Source organism: Artemia sp. Qi Xiang Cuo, chromosome 15 (genome assembly GCF_049724085.1).
Source record: "Artemia sp. Qi Xiang Cuo chromosome 15, ASM4972408v1, whole genome shotgun sequence".
Lineage (NCBI taxonomy): Eukaryota > Metazoa > Arthropoda > Branchiopoda > Anostraca > Artemiidae > Artemia > Artemia sp. Qi Xiang Cuo.
The window spans coordinates 59,852,702-59,877,063 of record NC_142808.1 but is presented as its reverse complement, the minus strand read 5'-3'; the positions used below and the strand labels follow the sequence as shown (position 1 = coordinate 59,877,063).

Genomic DNA, 24,362 nt, shown 5'->3' with positions numbered 1-24,362 from the left:
ACAGATTGCCGAAGATTGTCCTTTTCGGCCAACCATCTAGGGCTAAACGGGAAGCAGTTCGTCCCCGCCTGGGGTGGGAGGACGTCATAAAGAAAGATTTAAAGGAAATGAGAACTTCGTGGGTGGGTGTAAAAAGGGAGGCTTTGAACAGATTGGGGTGGAGGAGGAGCGTGCGTAGCTGTGTTGGCCTCAGGCGGCTTGGTGCTGCGGTGAATTGTTAGCAGTAGTAGTAGTGGTATAATCACCTACGGAACTTGAAAAATTTAGGCGCCAGGTTCGCATAGGTATGGAATCGTCTCCGGAGACGCGGACAAAGGGTCACTTTTTTTGTGTGGAGAGGATAGGTTATGTCAGTACTTGTTGTATGTTTTTATACTTTAGTGCACGGTGCCTTTTTCAGTATTTTTATTTTCTCGTCATCTACTCATTTTTCTTTTATCTCGGATATTTGTCACTTCAGTTCCGTCAATTCGATACAATTATAAGAAACATCTTTTTTCTACTAGTACAAATGAATAATGTTTAGGAGGATTGTCTCTTTTTTGTGTAGTGCACAGTGCCTTTTTGCAGAAGTGAGGAATTAAAGTAAACCAGAGCGTCACTGGAGAGGGGTAGAAACTGGAGCTTTCAGTTGCTTAGAACGGAGATGGGGCGTGAGTGGCTGTGTTGGCTAAAAGCTACTTGGTGCTACAGTGATTTTCGCAGTAGTAGTAGAACGTTTTTGAACCCAGGGATAATGTTAATTGGGCCCTATATATTTCTAATTTAGCTATATCTTTCTGGCTAAGCAAAGACTTGCAACAAAAAAAAACAACCGCGTTCCTACTATTGGAGTAAATTCGAAAAATTGGTCAATATACCTAATTATGTTTATGCAGACTGTCAAGCCATCAACCACATTGAATAAGCATTTCGAAAACAAAAGCTACTTAAAACACATATAATTTCTTTAACGCAACTTTTTATTATTCGATTAAATTCTAGAAGGCAATATGGTATAAAAGGCAAAACTGGTTTTACCTACAAGCAGGTGATCTACGGAACGTAAAAGATAAAAAGTAGTAAAAAGAAAAAAAAAGGTAAAAATCAGATATAAAAGCCCTAATTTATATTCCTTTTGTAGAGACGTATTTAATATTACTGCAAATGTTTGTATACTCGTAGAATAAAACTATTTTCATTGCCACTTTCAATTTATTTAGAAAAAAGGCTCAAAATATTCAAAGTTAAGTATTTTCTTAACCATATAAAATCAATAATAAAACAGTTAGAAGTCTTTATGAACATTTTGAAGCTGCACAATTAGCAAGGCAAATGTTAAAACACATAAACCCTCACTATTAATAATCTAAAAAAAAATGTAAAACAGAAACTTAGGTTTCGTAGGTTATGCAGCTTTTAGCTTATCACATAAGAATAGCTAATGTAGATACATTCTAATATTGATTTTGTTAGTCATTTTATTATTTTAAGAAGATTTCACGATTCCTGCTTTTTGTGTACTAGTAACGTAAAGGACAAGATTTGAGAATCAAGTAAGAATCATGTGATTTAAGGTGTCAGGCTTTCAATGCAAAAAAATTTGCCTTTTTCTGCAATAGAAATACTGAAAAGATTTATTTTACAAGAAAATATTCTTTATCAATTTAAAATTAATCTCCTTACTTGTTTTTTCAAATTAAAGCCTCTTGCTTCTTTTGTGTAAATAATACAAATAATTTGACTTAGTTTCAACGTATTCATATAGACTATGGTCATAATCTGAGTTTTAATCTTACATCTTGGTACAGTAAAATAAAATTCTAGAAAGAAAATGAAAAAAAGTGTTGTACAAGGGAAAAGTCCCAGGGGAAATATTTCACACGGGGGAAAAAATTTTCTAGTATGATTTGAAAAAAAATTACAAAATAAATAACTTTTTTTAGCTGAAAATTAAAGCAACATTGAAAGTCAAATGACATTATTCCGTACATGAAATGGGTTGTCCCTTTCTCAATCCTAGTTGTTTACTCCAAAGGTTTGCTTTTTGTCACAATGGTTTAAGAAAGAATGCAAAAACACAATAATTGCTGAACTTGAATGAAAAGTATTCTAGAAGAACTTTGAGATATTAGCGTAAGGAGCAAGGGTTGAGGAATGGACAGACCCCACATATACAGAATAATTTTTCTTTGATTTGAGTTTCAATACTGCTCCTTACTTTCAGCTGATTTTTTTTTAAATTTGATCAACCAAAGAAAGCACAAATCAAATATTAACAAAATAAGGAATTTTAAAAATAAATAAGAAAAAAACATTCACTGTAAAAATTTAAAAATAAGCCAGTCAGCGAAGATAATCCACCCGTATTGATTCTAATTTTGCCTACAACACCAAATAAAAAACAATTCTCTTCAAATAGAAAAAGGAATTATGTGTTCATGAACTGGTTCCAAGGCCTTCCCAATCCTCCCCCTCCTAAGCTATCATAAAAGCTGAGTGCAGTATACCAATGTCCATGTAAGTACATGTTTCTTTCACTGGGGGACTGCATCAAAGTTCACTAAGAAATTGTCTTAAAAAATATACTATCAAGTAGAATCTCAATCCTTTTTTACATCCCAGAACAGTCGATTTCAACAATGTTTCTTGGAACATCCACAAATTGGTAGACGAGTCTCTGGCCATCCACCTTCGCTAAAATTCCACACTTATAGTAGTACCTATAATAAATATAATTAAAAATTTGATTTTGTCATTATATCAAGCAAATGGATAAAATGAATAGTTTCAAGAATGAATACTGAACACAGAAAGGAAGATAAGAAGTATTTGAATAAATATAGGAAATATATTTATTTTATTTTCTCGAAAACGGCTCCATATTTTGCGAGGAAAACTGGTATTTTGGGACATTTTCGCATAAAAAAACGATCTAGGCCGGTCAGATTTCTGTGAAAATTCGTGAAGAGTCTTAATTTTTGAAAATAAAAATTCATGTCAGTGATGTCATTTTTCTCTACATCATTACTGCAAGTACTGCAATGACGTTGTCACACTTATGTAGAAAAATTTAAGATTTTCATGCAAGAAATAGTTTAAAGCCTTATTTTCAAAAAAAGGGGAAACAACCATGGGCGCCCATAAGCTGAATTCCAGGGGGGCAAACCTCATCTAATTGGCACTTTTAAAGCTATATAATAGAAATCTCAGAAAGAAATTTAAAAATAAGGCAGCATCATTCAGCCAGGGGGGGCGGGATCCTCCTGCCCCCCCCCCTCATATGGGCACCCATGGAAACAATCCCTAAAAGTCATTGAGCTGTAATATGAAAATCAAACCATCAGATTCAGCGTATCAGAGAACTATACTACAGAACTTTCAAGCTCCTATTTGCAAAAATTTGGAAAATTTGCAAAAAATTACAAAATTTGGAATTTTGTATTCTTGGCCACAAATTGCTTAAACAGCAAAAAGCTAGTAATTGCAAAAGTACCTACTTGTATTTTGACAAGGAATTACAACAATTCAAAAACCATAAAAAAGAAGACCAAAACTTTGAGGCTTAGTAGAAATCGGACTTGCCGGGCTTAATTAAATATCTTTGAAAATTAAATGATGTTTCTTTGGAACCACAAAAAGAACACCCCAAATATATGTAATTCACAATGGGTGAGAATCAACAACCTGGACTATCAAATGAGACAAGACCCAACAAACAAAAATTTACAAGTGCGATAAATGATACTTTTTGGACGAAAATGGGGTTTCTGTCCCACCACCTAATAATTAACAAATCTACAACCTGGACTGTCGTTTAAAACTAGACCAGTAAGGGCAGCTAAAGTACAGGACATTGGCTAATTATGCATTAGCCTACTAATTAAAATCAAACCTAATGAAGAATGAAAAATAAGGTTAGAAGATAAGCGACAGTGGAGCATAAACGTGCCAAAATTGAAAATGATTGTTAGGATAATAGGGTTTGGGATTTTGACATGGATAAGATGATCAATGCTTACCATTTCTTTGTTAAAAGAAATGAAGTTTCTGCGATATGTAATTCATAATGACAAAAGAAAAATAGGGGCAAAAGTTGACGTTCAACACTGTAAAAGCTCCAAGCATTGAAATCATAGGCAATGCAATAGTGCTGCCTAAGTAAAATCGATGTTGGCAACAATGTATTTTCTTGGGGGGTTTCTTCATTTTAGACCAGGGCATTTCGTATCGAGAGATTTGTCGTAGAAACTTGAAAAAGGGCTCATTCGATTGGAAACTGGAAGGGCTTGTGCACTTTTAATAGTCAAAATTGATTCGAAAGCAACTAACACTCCTTTAACGCCCACCATTTCACCAAACACATCCAATCAAAATTTTGAGATAGTCATTTTGTTTGACGTAGTTGAAAGGTCTTGAAATTATGTCTTTGAAGAGGACACTCCCCTCAGTCCTCAGGGGAAGGGTTGCACCATATGCCCTGGGGGCACACAAGGTTTTTATTGAAAGAGTTGTCATGAAAACTTCAAAAAGGGTTCATTCAATTGGAAATTCAAAAGGCTAGTGCCTTTTTTAATAGTTGAAAGTGGTTGGAGGGCACCTACCCCCCCCCCGCTCGCCTACCGTTTCCCCAAACACATACAATCAAAATTTTAAGATTTTTTTTTTCAACGCAATTGAAAGTCTTAGAAATTAGGTTTTTGAGGATGAAAACTCGCTCAGACCCCTCTGGACAAGGGTTGTAAGTTATGCCCTGGGAGCATACAAGGTTCTTATAGAAAGCTTTGTCGTAGAAACTTCAAAAAGGGCTCATTCTATTGTAAATTGAAAGGGCTAGTGTCTTTTTTAATAGTCTAAAGTGATTGGAGGGCAGCTAACTCCCCCTCTCACGCCCACCTTTTCCCCAAACACATCCAATCATAATTTTGAGATAGCCATTTTGTTCAACATAATTGATAGTTCTGGAATTTATGTCTTTGAGGATGACAAACCCCACATAGCCCTCAGGGCAAGGGTCGTAAGTTTTATCTTTGGGGCATATAAGGTTCTTATAGAAATTTATGTCTTAAAAACTTCAAAAAGAGCTTATTCAATTGGAAATTGAAAGGACTAGTATCCTTTTTAATTTTTTTTGACGGTAGAGGATTTAGGAAAAAATTACGAAAATGTTAAAGGGGGTAAAGGTTTTCATTTTATTTTCTAGTAAATGTGACAGAAAAATTTAAATTTGAAAGGCTAGGGGAAGGAGAAATTTGTAGTTTCTTTTATTTTTCTCTATATAAATAAAAAAATATGTATTTTTTGAAGTGGGGGAGGCAAACACCTAAGACATTCCCAACTTATGCCTCTGAGAGAGGAAGAGTTTATATTGGAAAATAAGAAAGTTTCGTAGTACCTTACCTGAGGGCACAAGACATGGTTTCATAAGTCATCTTTGGGTTATTTTTATGCAGGCCACAAAGTCTAAAAACTTCTTTGGTATCTACTATTTTGAATACACCCTGCACACGATTTGTCCATTTTATAAATTTTGGACAGTAATCCAAATTCTGAAGTAAGTTTAGTAAAAATTGCCGTAGGGGAGTTGTTTTTCCAGCTAAAAAAAGAAAAGAAAAGTGACAATCAATCATCAATTATTTTATTTACAACCTATCACAAAAATCTGGGCCGAGCCCAGAAAAAGACCGAGTAAAAATCAAGAAAAACAAAAATGAAACAACAGAAATAAAAGCACACAGAACTACAGACAAGGGATAAACAGAAATGACCAAAGATGGGAAGACTTCTGGCATTCAGTAGAGAAATCATCAATATGATTCTTAATAACTCTTCCTGCGTTAACCAGTTGATGCTACCTTTGATGAAAAGAGTTACTTGTGCAAATTGGAAGTTCCATTAAAAACTTTGCAAAATTAAAATAAAGGCGATGAACTTGCTTTCTCTTACCGCAATTAAAAAAGACCAAACAGGAGAAAGAGCAAGTAAGTGAGGAACTGTTAGGCTATTACATAACTGAGAACAGTGAGATCTACTCATATGCGACAAGTTTGAAGCCAGGGAGGCATACGCAGCCCAGATCTTACTAGCATAGTTTTTCATTGCAAGATTTACAGTATACTTTCAGGTTTGCTCCAATAGGCATGCCCAGGTAAGTAAGGCTGCTAGCTAAAAGAACCTCAGAGACGGATTGACTTACTGAGTATCTATTCCCTTCATAGTTGAATGGTAGAGCAACAGTTTTATCAGTATTAAAGCTCAATCCAATGTGTTCGTATTCTTTTTGGAGAAAAGAATTAGTGCCTTTCAAATGGGCCTCAAGCAAAACCTGCAAAAATATACAAGAGTCAAAGGCTCTTGCAACATCAAGGGAACACAAGACTAAGAAATCACCTCTTTCTTCAATATCCTTCAGGACACTGATAAGCAGAAAGAGAGCGTGCTTTTTACCTAAGCCTCGCGGATACCCAAACTGACGAAGAGGGATGAAAGGGGATTCTTCAATGTCTTTTATTAAAAATGACTCAAAGAGCTTGAAAGTAGCACACGAAACGGTAATGTGGCGACAAGAAATGAACAGAGAAGCGTCTTTTTTGCCATTTTTAAAGATGGGAGTTATTTTACGACACAAAATTGCAAAGGGACTACACCACAGAGAAGGGTTATCTGAAACAGTAGTGCTAAATGCTCCTCGATGAAAGAGCCTGCAAGTTGCAGGTACCTAGCTGAAATAGAATCAACACCAGAGGAACATTTTTTCTTAAGTAACTTAAGTTCATTAAGTAACTGGCTCTCATTAAGTAACTAGCTCTCAAAGGGAATACACCTGTTTTGACTTGATTCTTTAACCTTGAATTAATTCAGTGATAAGTTGTGCAATCGGATACTTGATTTTTTTTTCGCATTTGGAATTTCACACAAGTAATGAAAGAACTTGAAATAAGTACCTGTATTTTGAAGATTGCTTATAATTTGAATTGATTGGATACTTGTGTATTAGAAAAAAATTATTATCCGAATTAATAATCATAAATAGAATAAGGTGTGTTTGGTCGATAGCAGTGAATGAGTGAACATTTTAAGTCAAATTGTAATAATGGATTATGATTTACGGACTATTACAGACTAGTTTTTGAATTGCCAAGTTGGTTAGTTTGGAACAAATTAACAATTGTAATGAATTGTCTTATGACTGAGTAAGACCTGTTACGCGAGAGCCGCTTATTTGTTTATCCAGTGGCTGTTACAAGTTTATTCTGAATATAAACCATTCTGAACTGTGATTCTGATTTTTGATCAAGTGTTCAAATTATATTTATTCGCATCAATTTGGAACATTTAACCCGAAGAGGAATTGCTGCTGACCTATTGGCCTAAATTTCGAGTTGTTTTTGAAGCTGAGTTCGAGATTGGCGTTAGGAGTCGTTCTTGGAGCTGAGTTCGGGGTTGGCGTTTGCAGTGCCCTTGTAACGGCTAACGCTTAATGCACTTTGGCAGCTCCGTGGATAAATATTTGTTGCCTAGTGTGGTAAGCCGTTTCTTGTTTAATTATTTCTAAGATGGGACGTCGGCGTAAAGTCCAGTGTGCTGGAGCTGATGGAACTGGAGCAGTTTTAGATATTTCGGCCACTTCTAGCGAGGAGTCCCAGTCACCATTGTTAAAGTTGTCCGAAGATTTTGTTACGATGCTGGCAATCGTGAAAGAAAACGGATCTAAGTTAGACTCTATTGATGGACGTATGAGATCTCTAGAACTAAGGGTTATATCAGTGGAAAAAGGGCAGCTTGAGTTTCACGCATCGGTTACGGAAGTTCAAGCCCGTGTAGTATCAGTTGAAAGCGAAACTGATAGCCTAAAAAATCAGACAAGCGTTATCACGAGTTAAGCAATGGCACTGAGGAAAAACAATATTGATCTGGCAAGTCAGTTAATGATGTGTGAATACCAGGTATCTGACAGTAACATTATTGTTTGTAATTTGCCTTGTGACAGTAAGGAGGACGCTAGTAAAGCTTTTAAGCAAGTATGTCTGTCTGGGCTTGAAGTAAGTGAGGTTCCCAAGTTTACAGTGCTACGGAACATGAAAGACAAGAAATTTTTCAAACTTAATATTTTTTCACGGAAAAGAAAAATTGATCTACTAAAAGTTAGCAAGAATTTGAAAGGCAAATCTGTGAAGAATCTGAATGAGATTTATATTAGTGATGAGGCCCCTCTGTCTGTCTGGTGGGCACGAAAAAAAATTTTTGAGAAGAAAGCTAGGTTAAAGACTGTAGCTATTTCTGCTTGGATGTCTAAGACTTTTCCATCTTAGCTTTATTTTGATCGTTTTAATCGTTTGCGAGCGAAATTCTGCCCTAGTGATATAATCCCGGAGCTTAATTCACTACGCAGTGATAGCAATGCGCATCAGCGTAGTCAAGCGAGGGGAAGAGGTTTACGCGGTGGTGAAGTTAGAGAAGGAGTTTAATATAGGTCCCTATTTGATAATATGGTAATGTTGTGAACAGATGGTTTGTAATTGTGTGAGCATTGTTTAGTGTCAGTTATGAAATTTAAAATAAGCGGTTGTTTCGTTTATTATTAATTTTTTAACTTATTCATTTTTTTGTGTTATGAAGTATTCATTGTTTTTGTTATTTATGTCCCCTATGTTGGCGATTCATTTTGTGTTATTATTTTTATTCCATGTTTTCTTATCTTTTGTTTTCTTTCAGGATTTGTTGGTCTGGATTTTCTCGGTTCTTGGTCGTTTCACTCATAGTATGGTATGGTTACTATTTTTTCGCATTCCAAAATTCCGGTTTCCATCCCTTCGGATTGATTACAATAAAGAGAATATTTATTAGCAAACAACAATTGAAATTTATCCTTCAATTTGACCTTCAATAACTCATTGGGGAACGTATTCCCGCCATAGTCGTCATCAGCACGGTTGATTTTATATAAACTGTTTCGTTTGTTCTTGAAATGTAATTAATCCGAGTTTGTCACCATTTATATTTGTGACCAAGGCCGTATCTAAGAGGGCTAGGGGGTTTGACTCCCCCCCCCCCGAAAAAAATTCTAACCTGTCAAAACCCTGGTGCAAGGGTAGTAAGGTATGCCCTGGGGGCATATAAGGCTTATTGGAAATGGGTGGCTGTGTAAACTTCGGATGGGGCTCACTTGAAAGGCATTTGGGCGTTCTTGTGTTCATTTTAAGAATAAAAAGTGATTCGAAGGTAACCTCAATGACCAAGCTCCTTTTCTCCCTGAGAAGATTCAATCAAAATTTTGAGATAATTTTTTGGTCAAAAGTTTGGAGGGGTCCTCAGCAATACGGATTACATTTTTCTCGATCAGCGTTAACTTATGGTTTTTCAGTTCCTTGTTAAACTTCCGTTTCGTATGGAGCCTAAAGTCATTTACTAAGCCATCTCTTCGACGACCACAGTCATTCCAAACAGAAAGCCATGGCTTGGCCAAATGACACGCATTCACTAGATCTCTGTTTTTCGACCAATCTTCTAGCTGATACTTTTTACGAATACGTCGAAGAGGAACGACGCTTATTTCAGCGCGTGATTTATTTGTTTCAAGTAGGAAGTGAGCTCAATTGAGATGTTCTTTTCACTTTGTGGCAGCACAGCACGATCGCATAAAAGACTGAAAGGCACTTTGATTTTGCTCAGCGTCTCGTCACAGACTATACTGAAAAACTCATTTGATACATTTTTCCAATCTCGATAGGAAAACCAATTTGATTCCTTATTTTGAGCCATAGGCGGGGAGGAGTAAAAGCAAGTAGAGATAGGAAGGTGGTCAGAATATAATCCTTCTTTTAAAACTTTGACCTTGTGACGGCCAAATGAAGCAGTAATATGGTCCAAGTTAGAAGTTGAGGAAAGCGGCCCAATGTATGAAAAGTTGTCGTTCTTAGGCCATACACAATAGTCAGGAGGAACGCAGCCCCAAAAGATTTGTGATCGGAGAGACATTGTGTTAGTACCATTTACATTGAAATCTCCGCTGATGATAACAGGTTTACTGGCGACTTTTATAAGAAGCCTGTCTAGAAGCTTTGAGGCAGACGCAAACCGTGAATCAGACTGTTTGTTGTTGTGATTGGTAGGGAGATAAACATTAATTACTACATGATTTTCAAGCTTAGCGGCAATAAAGATGAAGTAATCAGTCTCTGCCAATAGATTGCAAGGGAATCGGGAAAGAAAAACTAGACCGCCAGATGGTCAGCCTCTCGGTCTCACAATTGCACTACGCAAGCGGAGATTAAAATTAGAAAATAGCGTTAACAGGCTTTTGCGGTCTTCTGACAGGAAATGCTCCTGAATCAGAACTAGGTCATGGGAATGCAATAACTGCGATAGAATTTGGATTCAATCAGTAACTTTTTTATTAATGTTCCACGACAAAATACCGCATCTGAATCTCATTTTAAGTTAGATTTACCTTTCAGCCGAGCCTGTGCAATAGGGCATTTGTACCTGGAATATGGATGGTTGTCTTATTAGCAAAGAGCACATTTTGTCACTTTCTGGCAAGGGGCTGTTTTAAAACCTCCGTGACCTTTTTCTCCAAAGACGGAACAATAAATTTCGTTTGTACATGTACTTGAAATGTGTCCGTATGATTGGCACTTATTGCATCGAAGGGGTACGAACAAAAACTCCTGAATGGGGAATCGTTCGAAACTAATCACTAATGGGAACTTCATTACTCATAACAAATCCTCTTTTTTTTCAAATTTCAACCTGAAACATCTGGTAGAGCCACTTTGCTTTCCTTTACTACAATTTGGCACAAGAGACTTGACGTCATCAGAGGTCAGATCGTTTGGGACACGTCTAATTATTCCAAAGTGAGAATGACTTTTAACCTGTGAGAGTGAGTGAGAAGGGAAAACAAAACACTCGTAAAGACAAACAAAGCATAATATTGCAGCCTACTGAAATTTTTATTATAATTAAAGTCAAGCCTTGTAGTGCGAGGCAGGGGTGTTAATTTGGGATGAGTCTTTGCTCCCCTTCTGAATTTTCAGAACTCTTATTTTTGGTGTTTTCAAAGAAACTAGAAATTAACTAAGAAAAGAAACTGAGAAAAGACGTCACAGATTTGATGTTACTAATGCAGTGTCTAGTGGGGGCGTCTAAGGCGTCAGTTCAGAAATTTGTTGGTAATATTAAAAGACAGGAGAGTAATTGTCTTATTTTTTTTAAAGATCTAGGAAAGCAAAAACTTTCCTTGTAGGATAATAACTATAAGCTATGATAGTATTCGTTTGTTAGTAATTAACTCTCACTCAGATTTTCTAACTAAAACCTTGATTTCTTTTTCCTAGAAATGATACTTTACTCTGATAGTTTTTTAGAGTCTTGAAAGAGGTATAAATAAAAACCAGGTTATTCTTTATGAAAATAAGGGTTGGTTTGAATTTCAATCCAGTTTCTTTTTTCTTTTCACTTTTCCTAAGAATAAGCCTTAGCTTGAAGTTTAAAACAACCAAAATTATCAGAAGAGTAGCAAAGATTGATTTTTTTTGCGATTGTAAACAGCAAACAAAGAGATTATATAACTGAAATCTTACCCAAACAGAAAAAAACGGATTTCTAATCCGAGGTTCATTTAGATTTTTTCAAAAAATCATTTGGATTTCTTTGCACAATTTACTGAAAAAAAAACTTTGTACTTCGCACTTTAAAACTTGTACACGATTTCTTCAAACAAAAATCTTGAATTCCTGCAGGTTATGGTGAAAGATGTTCAGGCTCTTTATAGAAGGTTGTTAACAGCAAGGCGTCAAGAAAAAAGAAATTACAGTAATATCTATTACAAGAGATACGTAAGAAAATTATTTATTGACTTGACACAAGATTGAAGAGTTAGATGAAAAAGTTTCTAGCACGATACCTTTCTTAATTGATGTTTTTTATTCACTCGGCTCCACCATACTGGTGTTTCCACTGTTTGAGATTGACTACTTCCTCCCTAAGACAGGAGCCCCAGTCGAAGGCTCACACATTTTATCATCATAATCAATGTATTTCTCCAAAGTCCTCACCCCTTAAGTAATTACTTTTAAGAAAACGAAGTGAATTTTAGGCATCACTAAAGACATATATCTAAATAAATTTTCATACCTTTTAGCGTTTTCTTTGTTTTCCCATAAAAAGCTTGAAGCAGGAGGAAAGTTCACTTCTTTCAAAAGCAAAGCCTTTCCATGTGATAGCTATTCTTCCTTGAAATGCCATTTGATAGACTAAATAACAGAAGGAAGAGATTTCAACATCAAACTAATTATAAGAATTACCGTTTTTTCGCCTTCGCTTCTTTTGACTGGGTTTTTCATCATCATCATCACTAGTGTTTTTTGATTTTTTCCTCCGTTTCATCTTTTTGACACTCCTATGTGACTGGTCAGGCTCAAAGGTCTAAGAAAATGGATCAATGATTATACTTAACAACCACCCTATTTTTACGCTTTGAATATTTTGCTACGTGTCTAATTTGGCGGGATTGTTAATTTTCAACTTTCAAGAAAAATTTGCACATATGACCGGAGTGAAAATTTAACGCATATTCATATAATAATATGAGGCCTTCTACTACTATAAGACTATAGTTTGTTTTCTTTTTGGTTAATTTGGAGATAGTCAATCAAAACGTACCCAATCAAAATTTTGAGATAGCCATTTCGAAAGGTCCAGTCATGTCTTTTGCGATGACACCCCCCCCTCCAGGTCCTTGGGAAAAATGCCATAATTAAACCTATGAGGCATATAAAGTTTTTATAAAAAGCACTTTGTGGGAAGGGCACCTCGTACAGGAGCTATTGTAAAAACTTCAAAAGGAGTTCATTCAATTGGAAATTACAAGTTCTATTACCCTTTCTAATGGTCAAAAGCGATTGGAGGGCAGCCAGCCCCCAAGGCTCATGCTTTCCCCAAATACATCCAAATGAATTTTGAGAAACCATTCTATTCAGCGTAGTTGAAAGGTCCAATAATTATGCCTTCGAAGATTGGAACCTTAAAACCCCCTTCCCCCCAGTCGTCAGGGCAAGGTTTGTAAGTTATGGCCTGGAGGTATACAAGTTTTTTCTTGGAAAGAGTGGTCCTATAAACTTCAGAGCGGCCTCTTTGAATTGGAAATTGAAAGTTCTAGCACCGTTTTTAATATTCGAAAATGATTAGAGGGTAGCCAGTCCCCCCACCACGTCCATATACAATCAAAATTTTGAGATAGCCATTATGTTAAACATCTTTGAAAGGCCAAATAACTATATCTTTTGGATGATGACCTCCCCCCCCCCCGAGGGTAGGGGCTATAAGTTGTAGTAGTTGCATATTCTAAACATTTAAGGTTTTTATGGAAAAGGTGGTCAAATGAAATTCGGATATGGCTATGTAAATTAAAAATCAGAAGTCCCAGTGTCCTCTTTAGGAGTCAAAAGTGACAGAAGGGCAACTGGACGGACCACACATATTTTTTATCCCAAATACATCCGACAAAAATTTTGAAATAGCAATTTGGTTCAAAATAGTCAAAAGATTATACAAAAGGCCCCTTGGGTTTAAAATAGCCCCTGAAAAATCGGGAACAAGGGTTGTAAGCTAGGCCTTGATGACATATAAAGTTCTTATGGAACGGGTGGTCGTATATACTTTGGAAAGCGCTCATTCGATTTTAAATTGGAAGCCACAGTTTCTCTTTAAAGAGTCAAAATGAATTGAGGGCCCCCATCCCCCTCTCACAGTCATTATTTCCCAAAGTCAACATCCAATTAAAATTTTGAGATGCCGTTTTTCCTATGCATTAATTGAAAGATCCTGTAAGTATACCTTTGGGGATATAAACCCCCTCACAGCCCCCAGAACAAGGGCTGTAGGTTAGACAATTTTTTCACTATTTACGTATAGTATTTATTGTTATTAAGAAAGGTATTCATGCTTCACCTTTACTTTTCATAAGGACAAAGACATTCAGGTGAGCCTTTCATAGAACTGAATCAAAACACTTTATGTGCATACGGGCTCTTAAAAGGGCGTAATCCAGGAATGACTGAGTGTATTAATTTGGAACTTTCAGGAATTGATAACAGATATGATCATGACCAAACAGGTGACATCTGCATGCTTCTACCAGGGAAGTAGCTACAGTGTTTTTATTGGGGGAAGGGGGACAGGGGTTGCTGTTGAAGTTGGTGCTATTCAAGTGGTAATGAAGAAAAGTAACTATTTAACAAACACGTTACTTGGTGAATTTAAAACATTACAGAATACATTATAAACATTGAACACACATTAATCAATATAAGTACTGATGCTTTGTGTAGCGTTAACAGGCTTTTGGTGGGTGAAGCTGTATGTTGCATGCACTCAGGTTATTCTACACTAATGCTACAGTACATATCCCCCCTTCCCTTCCCCCAACCTCCACGCCCCGCACATGCTGCTCAATATCATAAATGAACCATGTTCTATTCTAATAGCCCTAAGTATTGCGAAATTTATTTGCTTGTATTTTTGAATGCACTTTGACTCTGTAAGATTTAATATGTTGTAATAAACCGATTTATTGTAATATTATTTATGATTTTGTAAACAATTTTTTTTTCTAATTAATCCATGCTTGTTTTTAACATAAGGGTAAGGAGTCCATTACACTTCATAATATGTCCAACATGATTACAAGGCCGTATCCAGGGGGTTTTGAGTCCCTCATCCCCCCTTTCAAAAAAAATGTTTTTTCGACTCATAAAAACGTATCAAAAATGAATATAAACACATCTCTGATGCGTTTCTTTAGGTTTTTTCGTATCGTTTATTTGGTGTCTTTGGAGATAGGGAACAAGGGGTGTCAGTCCCCCCCAAAATAAATAAAAAAAGACTATAATTTATTAAGTAGCTTTAAAACTTTTGCTCTTTTTAGGTGTCAAATTTCCTCTTTACTTTGAGCAGATATTTTTTTTTCTAATTAATCCATGCTTGTTCTTAACATAACGGAAAGGAGAAAAATAGGAGTCCATTACACTGCTCACAGTTGCTCAGATACACAGTTGCACAGTTACACAGTTGCTCAGATAAATTATTTTTTCCTGATTTTCAACATGGTCGAAACTATGACAACTATGACTTTTAGGATGACTAAAGGTTGAGGTGGCTAGGGCAAGTTGTGTGGATGAAGGATGACTGATTGCCGAAGGTTATTCTTTTCGGCCAACCGTCTAGGGCTAAACGGAACGCAGGTCGTCCCCGTCTGGGGTGGGAGGACGTCATAAAGAAAGATTTAAAGGAAATGGGAACTTCGTGGGCGGGTGTAAAGAGGGAGGCTTTGAATAGATTGGAGTGGAGGAGGAGTGTGCGTAGCTGTGTTGGCCTCAGGCGGCTTTGTGCTGCAATGAGTTGTTAGTAGTAGTAGTAATCCCCCGAAGTCCCCAGGAGGAGGGCTGAAAGTTATGAATTTTACCCGATGTTAACATATAGCATTGGTTATTGGGAAGTATACAGACATTTTCAGTGTTTTTTTTCTGGTAGCGGGGGGGGAGGGGTCAGGGGTTATGTGGGAGGATCTTTCCATGAAGGAAGTTTTCATGGGGGGAAGGACATTGCTATGAAAGGGGGCTTCAGATTTCCAACCATTATTTAAAAAAAAGATCAGAAATTAAATAAAAAAACAAGTTTTTCAACTGAAAGTAAAGAGCAACATCAAAACTTAAAACGAACAGAAAATATTACGTATTTGATCGGTTTCACCCCCTAGTCAATATATCGCTCTTTAAGCCAAAGATTTTTTTAATACTTTCATAAGGTATAATCAATAGACCAAAATGCAATAATTGATACTGCTACTGATACTACTACCACTGCTACACTTACTTCTACTACTAATGATGCTAGTTCAACTATTACCTCTATTATAACTACATGTTAGGCTAGGAGCATTAAGATGAAAATCATGAAAATATATAAATATACAGATTATCAAAATTTAGTCTTATCAAAGACTAACTGTATTAAATCAAAACTTCCAGCACTTGTAAAATTACCAGCACTCAGGTTTTCAAAAAGGCACATACGCAATATCATAGGCAGTACCGTTTTAAATTAGCTAGATTTCCAATTCAAGATTAACAGTTTTAGCGTCTTTTTTAAGAATAAAGAGAGATTGGAGGGCAAGCAACCCTCTTCTAAGCCCATTATTTTTCTAGACACATCAAATCAATATTTTTAGAACGCCATTTTGTTGAGTATTGTTCAAAGTTCCAGTAATTATAACTTTATGGATGTCAACCCCCCATGAGTAGACATGTCTCTAAGGATATTGGGTATGTCAACCCCAAACAACTAAACTATTTACCTATTATTCTATAAAACTAAATGTAGCTTTAAAACTAAATCAAAAGGCACTGTGTGTGTGGCAGCCAATAAGACACCTCAGTATTATATCGAGAACAATTTGAAATTATTGCATTGCATTAATTTGAAATTTCCGGGGTTACTTCTATTACTACTTCTGCTCTGAAAATGTAAATAAATCAGCAGAGTGTATTTGTGATATTAATTTTTTGTTTTCAGGTCAACCTGAGGAGGAAGCATAAACTTAAATTAAATAATACTGTTTTATCAGGATTAGAAATTGTTGGAAAAGTTTCCACATCATACAAATAGCAAGCTGAACTATGAATTCTTATAAAAAAAAACGAAAAGATATGAAATATTACTTTGTTTCTATGATAAAGGCTCTGTCAATAAAAAAGGAATAGAAATGAATTTAAAAATTAAAATGAGTAGGGATCATAACCCCCTTGCTTTCTCGAGACTAGAACATAATTTGCGCTTTACTGAAAACAAAACATATTTAAAAAATTTTCACTATTCTACTTTAATAAATAAAAAATTATTAACACTTTAAGGGATAAACATCAGTATATATGCTTTGAACTAACAATCCACGGTCAGTTTTTTTTTTGTTAAGCACAAATTATGTTCTGGCCTTAAGAAAGCATTGGTGTTGTCAGATTAAATCATGTTTTTTTTTGGCTGGAATGAAGTTAGACTCAGTTATTTGTTGTAATTTCTAGTCGCTTTGAATTTCATTTATTTATTGATGGCGATATGTGGTAGTTTATGTTCTGAAGATTATTTGACTTTATTTCTGCTTATATTTGGCTTAATGGAGCTTTTTTCCTCTCAAATACATTCTTAGACCACACTGGCTATACATGACAAACGAAACTCAGAGAAGAGAGAAAGTAACAAAATGAAAAATAAAATCAAAAAGGGTGAAAAAACTTAAAAGAACCTATTTGCACATCTAATGAAAACCAAAATTGTAGACCAGCCAAAATTAATGCAAGACGAAAGATCCTTACACAATCATCTTGGTACATTTCATTTTCATTGATTCCTGCCTGGTTTTTTTATTCAGTGTCTATTCTGTCTTTGTACAGGAAACTTCGAAAGGTTAGATTCTCGTTTTTTTTTTCTCTTTTTTTTGTTTTTGTTTAGCACTGAGGACGACTTGGCGGAGGTCCTTGTCGAAATATTTGCTTATATTTTGTCTTCTTCATGGTTCGCTGGCTGACAAAATCCTCGTTTTTTCACCCTTTTTGATTTTATTTTTCATTTTGTTACTTTCTCTCTTCTCTGAGTTTCGTTTGTCTTTTTTCCTCTGAAAAAAACTTGATTGTGGAATTTTTTTTAGATTAATAAATGATAAAAAATTGAAGGTTTATGGCCATTACTATACACAACGCTATAGTGTTGCCTCTGATATGCAGAGTAGAATTTAAAAATAACATTATTAGAATTATAAAAAGTGCAGTTTTTTTAATTATGCCTATCTTACTAACATTGAAAGAAACTAGAAAAGCCTTTTATACACACTCTTTCTAATTATCGTATTTCATAAGGTTATGAGGCATGATGTTGGAATTGCGATTGAATTCATTTCTCAAACAAAGTGGATGATCTTACCATAAACAAATTAATTGAAAACGATGGAATTATTACACGTCTTCTGTGATTTTTTGAATTAGAAGTAGCAGTAGTCACCCATGATTACGGGTTCCTAATTACCTGGGTTTCTAGAGTTCTATTGTCCTGATGCAAATCTTTCCATTTTTTTAGCTAAGTATAGCGGGGTTTTACTGCAACAAAGTCAAAAATGAAATAATAAAAATTAAATTGTCAACACCCCATGACGTAAATTCGACACCCCATGTAACTAACTTCTATTTTCGTATATTTTTCTTCTGGCAAAAAATACAAAGTTGCAGATTTTTGCAGATATGAACTTGAAACCTATGTAATATGGTTTTCTGATACGCTGAATCTGACGGTGTGATATTCATGAAAATTCTTTCACTTGTAGGGGATGTTTCCCCCTTCTTTAAAAAATCGAGTAAACTTTCTCAGGCTCGTAGCCTTTGATGAGTAATACTAAACTTAATAAAATTTATATATTTAGAATCAGCATGATAAACACATTCTTTTGATACATTTATTGACATCAAAATTCCGTTTTTAAAAGTTTCGATTACTATTGAGCCGTATCGCTTGTTTTTTTATTGTTTTTTTTTATTACGTATATGTTAATTCGTATATGAGGGGGTTCTCGCCTTAGTCAATACCACGCTCTTTACGTTAAATTTTAAAAAAAAATTTGATTCACAAACCCCTGAATCACAAAGGCCGTTTAATTATAAGACATAGCTCTTTTGAAAGCACTAAAAAAAACTGTCGCGTAACGAGCGAGGTATTGACTTGGGGGAGAACCCCCTCACATACGTTATAATTTCTGTTCGTTTTAAGTTCTAATGTTCCTTCTTACTTTCAGTTGAAAAAACGTGTTTTTTTTATTTAATTTCTGATCGTTTTTTAAATAATGCTTGGAAATCCGGCGCCCCCTTCATAGAAATGTCCCTTACCCCAGAGAAACATCATCCACGGAAAGATTCTCCAGAGTAACCCCCTCCAGAAAAAAATCCTTCCTGAAAATGTCTGTATACTTCCCAATAACCAATAAATAATGCTGGCAAGTCCGGCGCCCCCTCCATGGCAATTTCCCTTCCCCCATGAAAACTTTCTTCATGAACAGATCCTCTAACATAACCCCCGACCCCCCCGTCCCTCCCACTACCAGAAAAAAAAACTCCTGAAAACTTCTGTATACTTCCCAATAACCAATACTATATGTTAACATTGGGTAAAGTTCATAACTTTTAGCCCTCCCCCTGGGGACTTCGGGGGATTAAGTCATCCTAAAAGACATATTTATCTTATTTTCGACCATGCTGAACAAAATGGCTATCTCAAAATTTTGATCGGATGACTTTGGGAAAAAAATAAGCGTGGGAGGGGGCCTAGTTGCCCTCCATTTTTTTGGTCACTTAAAAAGGGAACTAGAACTTTTAATTTCCGTTCCAATGAGCCCTCCCACGATATTCTAGGACCACTGGGTCGATACGATCACCCCTGGAAAAAAAAAACAAAAAAAAACAAAACAAACAAACACGCATCCGTGATCTTTCTTCTGGCAAAAAATGCGAAATTCCACATTTTTTTAGGTAGGAGCTTGAAACCTCTACAGTAGGGTTCTCTAATACGCTGAATATGATGGTGTGATTTTCATTAATGTTCTATAACTTTTAGGGGGTCTTTCCCTCTTTTTTTGAAAATCAGCCAAATTTTCTCAAGCGCGTAACTTTTGATGGGTAGCACTAAACTTGATGAAAGTCTTATATGTGGAATCAGAATTGAAATCTGATTCTTTTGATGTATCTATTGGTATCAAAAACCCGTTTTCTAGAGTTTCGGTTACCATTGAGCCGGGTCACTCCTTACTTACATTTCGTTACCACGAACTGTTTGATTACATAGGCTGCGAAGCAGAGCCTCCGAGAAACAAACCTCAGAGTAAAAATAAACTATAAGAAGTAAAAAACTTAAATAAATGAATTGTGACAATGGACATTTTTCAATACAGATTTGAAAGTGGCACCAAAAATCGTATAATAGGTAGTCGTTCAAAATTTCATTTTAAATATATATAGAAAAAAACAAAAAAAAAACTTACTGGTTCGATAGTTGTCGGTTGAACAGGCGGTTCATCAGCCAAAACCACGGAAAACGGAGGAGACAGACCCCCTTGTGGATTTGCCATCATTAAAGGATTGTCACATGACAATAATTGAGGGACAAAAGGATACGGACCACCTAAATGGGTTGGAAGAATTACTGGTTGTATTGAATAGGCAGAATAAAGAGGGGGGAAAGGATAAACCATTTGGTGGTTCACTAGAGGATGGGACTGGTGCTGTGTATACGTTGGTAGTACATAAGCTGTTGAAACGCTTGGTAGAACGGCTGATGGCACCTGACATAAACGATGGGCGTAGGTGGATTCAGGGTGACCTGCAACCAAAATATGAAATATTACTTTTATACTTTTGGCATTTTGGGGAAAATGGATGAACTCTCATACCCAGGCTGCCTCTAGAAATATATATATATATATATATATATATATATATATATATATATATATATATATATATATATATATATATATATATATATATATATATATATATATATATATATATATATATATATATATATATATATATATATATATATATATATATGTACATATATATATATATATATATATATATATATATATATATATATATATATATATATATATATATATATATATATATATATATATATATATATATATATATATATATATATATATAGTATATATATATAGAGAGAGAGAGAGAGAGAGAGAGAGAGATCCTCCCGCGTAACTCCCCAACCTCCACCAATCCCCCTGAAAACGTCTATATACTTCTCAATAACCAGTACTATATGTAAACATTAGGCAAAGTTTATATATATATATATATATATATATATATATATATATATATATATATATATATATATATATATATATAGAGAGAGAGAGAGAGAGAGAGAGAGATCCTCCCGCGTAACTCCCCAACCTCCACCAATCCCCCTGAAAACGTCTATATACTTCTCAATAACCAGTACTATATGTAAACATTAGGCAAAGTTTATGGCTTGTCTACCCTCCCCCGGAACTCTTGGGGCTGAAGTCATCATCAAAGACTTAGTTATTAGATTATTCGACTATGCTGAATAAATGGATATCTCAAAATTTTGATCAGGTTACTTGTAGGAAAAATTGATCGTGGGAGGAAGGGTAGCTGCCTTTTAATATTTGTGGTCACTTAAAAAGGGCACTAGAGCTTTTGATTTTCTATCAAATAAGCCCTTTTTCAATTTTATTCAGTCACTGGGTTTGATGCAATCACCCCTGACAAAAAAGAAAAAAAAACACTACACGCATCCGTGATCTTTCTTCCGGCAAAAATGCAAAATTTTGCATTTTTGTACATAAAAGCTTGAAACCTCTACATTAGGATATTCTAGTTTGCTGAATCTGATGATGTCATGTTCATTAAGATACCTTGATGATTTGCTCCATAAAAAAAGGATCAAATTTTCTCAGGTTTTTAGCCTTTGATAGGTAACAATAAACTTGATGAACTCTACAGATTTTGAATAACCATCAAAATTCATTTTTTTGCTGTATCTAAAGTTATCGAAACTCTGTTTTCTTAGTTTCGTTACTATTGAGACAAACCGCTTCGTACCGTTAGTTCGCTACCACGAACCGTTTGATAAGAGTTACATGTCGTCTCATTTAAAGACACGAGTCAGCGCAACCCTGTTGTCGAGTCAAGAATCAGTTCAGGAAGGTGACGGACACCCCACACTTTAAAACTAAAACTTAAACTGAAAATATTATTCATTCACGGGGTTCTAATTTGAGGGAAACTATTTTCAAACACAACAAAAATATATTTTTGTGACCTTAACAAAAATAGTGTTACTGCTGTAAAAGTGAAAGAAATGACCACTTTCACATTTCCGAATTCTTGGAAGAAGAAACTGATTTGAAGTTGCGTATTGCTTGAGGTGCCCCGTCCCCTCTTACTAAGAAATAAAGGATTAGCTAGGAATATCCGTTTTAATAGACTTCAACCCCCATCACCTCTCAGTTCACATCTATGTGGTCCTCTGATGGTACATGTTGTACTTTTAACTAAAACGATTAAAAAGAGGTTCTCAGTAGCACCGTTTATACATTTCATATTGTTTAAGAACTCTTTTTGTTTATTAATTGTAATCGTTCTGACCTAAAGTGGTTAAAAATTCTTCCCTTAAAATTTCTCTTTGTCAACACAAAACTTTGTTTTTTTTCGATCTGACTATAATAATAATAATAATATATTGAAAACCCGTCGTATACAATAAATGTACAATGACAGAGTATACAAAAATGAGAAAAGAGGAAACAAAAGTAAATATACAAAAAATAACAACAAAAGCAACAACTTTGTACAGTGCAACTTTGTGCACTGTGAAGTGCTAATCCGACATACAATTGTGTTGCTCTTACACCATGCACATTACCCCACATCATAACCTTCCTAACATATTGGATAAATATTATTATGATAACATTTTATGGTAAACATTATTATGATAAACATAACTGCACTTATTGAGTTTGTTCTGGATTCTACGGAAGTATCCTACCGAATAAATTAACACTGTATTGGCACCGGAGAAGGAGGCAATAGTGCCACTCAAGACAAGGAATTTTCATAACTTTCAAAATTTCTTATTATTTCTGTTTGTCAACAAAAAGCTTTGTTTTCGTTTTTTTTTGAACTGAGTATGAAGTGCTAATCCGATATACAATTGTGTTACTCTTACACCATGCACATTACCCCACACCCGTTCGTATATCGTATATCTTCTGAGGAGATTCCCGTTCGTATAAATTAAGGGAGGTGAGGACTATTAATTTTTCTTAGTTCCAAAAGGGTGTTTTTCAATTGAAGTGCAATTTTCCTCAGAAGTTTGAAGAGGGACGAGGAGAAAAGAGCATCGGTAGTCGTGGTTTCCTTCAAAAGCTAAAAACGAAACAATGCTTCCTTGATATTAAAAGAAGCTATGTTATATCAGTTTTTGAAAAAGACCTACCACTGAAGGAAGATGATTCGATACGGCAATTTCTGTTAGTTCGAAGATCTAAGGCCATTTTTATCCCTTGTTCCGAATTCTACCTTACTCTTCAACAACTAAAATCCAACTAAAGAAGTATATAATAATTTAAAAAAAAGAACTTAATTGAATATAATTAAGATGAACTAATCACCCGGTTTTATCAATTACTTTATACCCTGATTTCTGTCATATCCGAGGATATTTGCTAATATCCAATTACTATCATGAATATGCAATGTTAGACCTGACCCATTCTTAATTATTAGTATTCTTAATTTTTAATTATTAGTATTCTGATGCATTAATTAGTATATTAATAAAACAGTGTGTGGTAGCGACCTATATATAACGAACAACTCGATCTAAAGGTAGCTGAAACTCTAATGCAGGGCTCCCAATGCCTTATCAAAGATACAAAAGTTTTTCATGAAATTGTGCATCATGAAGTGAATTTTAAACGTTTGAATTACACAAGAATTTTACTTCTTGTCTCTACAGTAATTTTGCATAGAAAATGATTAGACGTGGAGCTGAGGAAACCATTTCATTCTGTATCTTTTTCCTTTTAATAAGTATGGCTTGATTGGATTTTTTTTCCAAGCCCTAAACAAATATTTAAACCTCTTTTATATATGTGATTAAGTATAGACACTTATTTGTGTGTGTTTTATTTGAAGTTTTCCTCAAGTCTTCTGCTATTGGCTGAACTTTGCAGACTTTTTTGAAAAAGTTAAATAAAGTTCAACTTTTTACCAGCAGCAACCAAGTTATGCGAAAGTAAATGGTTTATTAACTTTATTGACACCGTGGGAGTCCCGTATGCAAAACATGATTTTGATTACTGTCAATACATCAAAAGAATAGAGGTTTCATGCTGATTTTAAACATGCAAAATTCACTAAGCTCAATGTTTGAAATATTTAAATTAAAACATTTTAAAGTACAACCCGTTAAGTTTCGTACAGAGAGATTTGTAGACTCCTTCCTGCCATATTTTGTAAGCCGATTTTAATAAGTGACAATTTCTCTCATTTTCTATTTCACTTTTGGTTTTAAAAATAGGATAATTTAGCATCCATTTTTGACCGCTAAAATAGTTGTTTAAATAAACGAATAATATCTATCAAAAGTTACGAGCCTGAGAACATTATCCGATTTTCGAAGAGGGGGAAGCTTTGGAATTTATATTTTCCACCAGAAGAAGGATCACGGACGAGTATTTATCATTTTTTTTTTCCCAGGAGTGATTGCAACGAACCAATAGTCCT

At 35.0% G+C, this 24,362-nt stretch overlaps 1 protein-coding gene across 1 annotated transcript; it reads right to left on the bottom strand.

Moving 5' to 3' along the window:
* Positions 1-1,010: 1,010 nt before the first annotated feature.
* On the bottom strand, positions 1,011-23,128 carry LOC148943932 (uncharacterized). The gene is made up of 4 exons (XM_089101342.1): positions 23,071-23,128; positions 20,057-20,394; positions 12,288-12,408; positions 1,011-2,702 (listed from the first exon to the last, which is right to left on the bottom strand). Exons 1-4 carry the CDS (start codon positions 23,126-23,128, stop codon positions 2,677-2,679), a joined length of 543 nt encoding a protein of 180 aa, XP_088957468.1. The 3' UTR covers positions 1,011-2,676.
* Between the last annotated feature and the right edge of the window lie 1,234 nt (positions 23,129-24,362).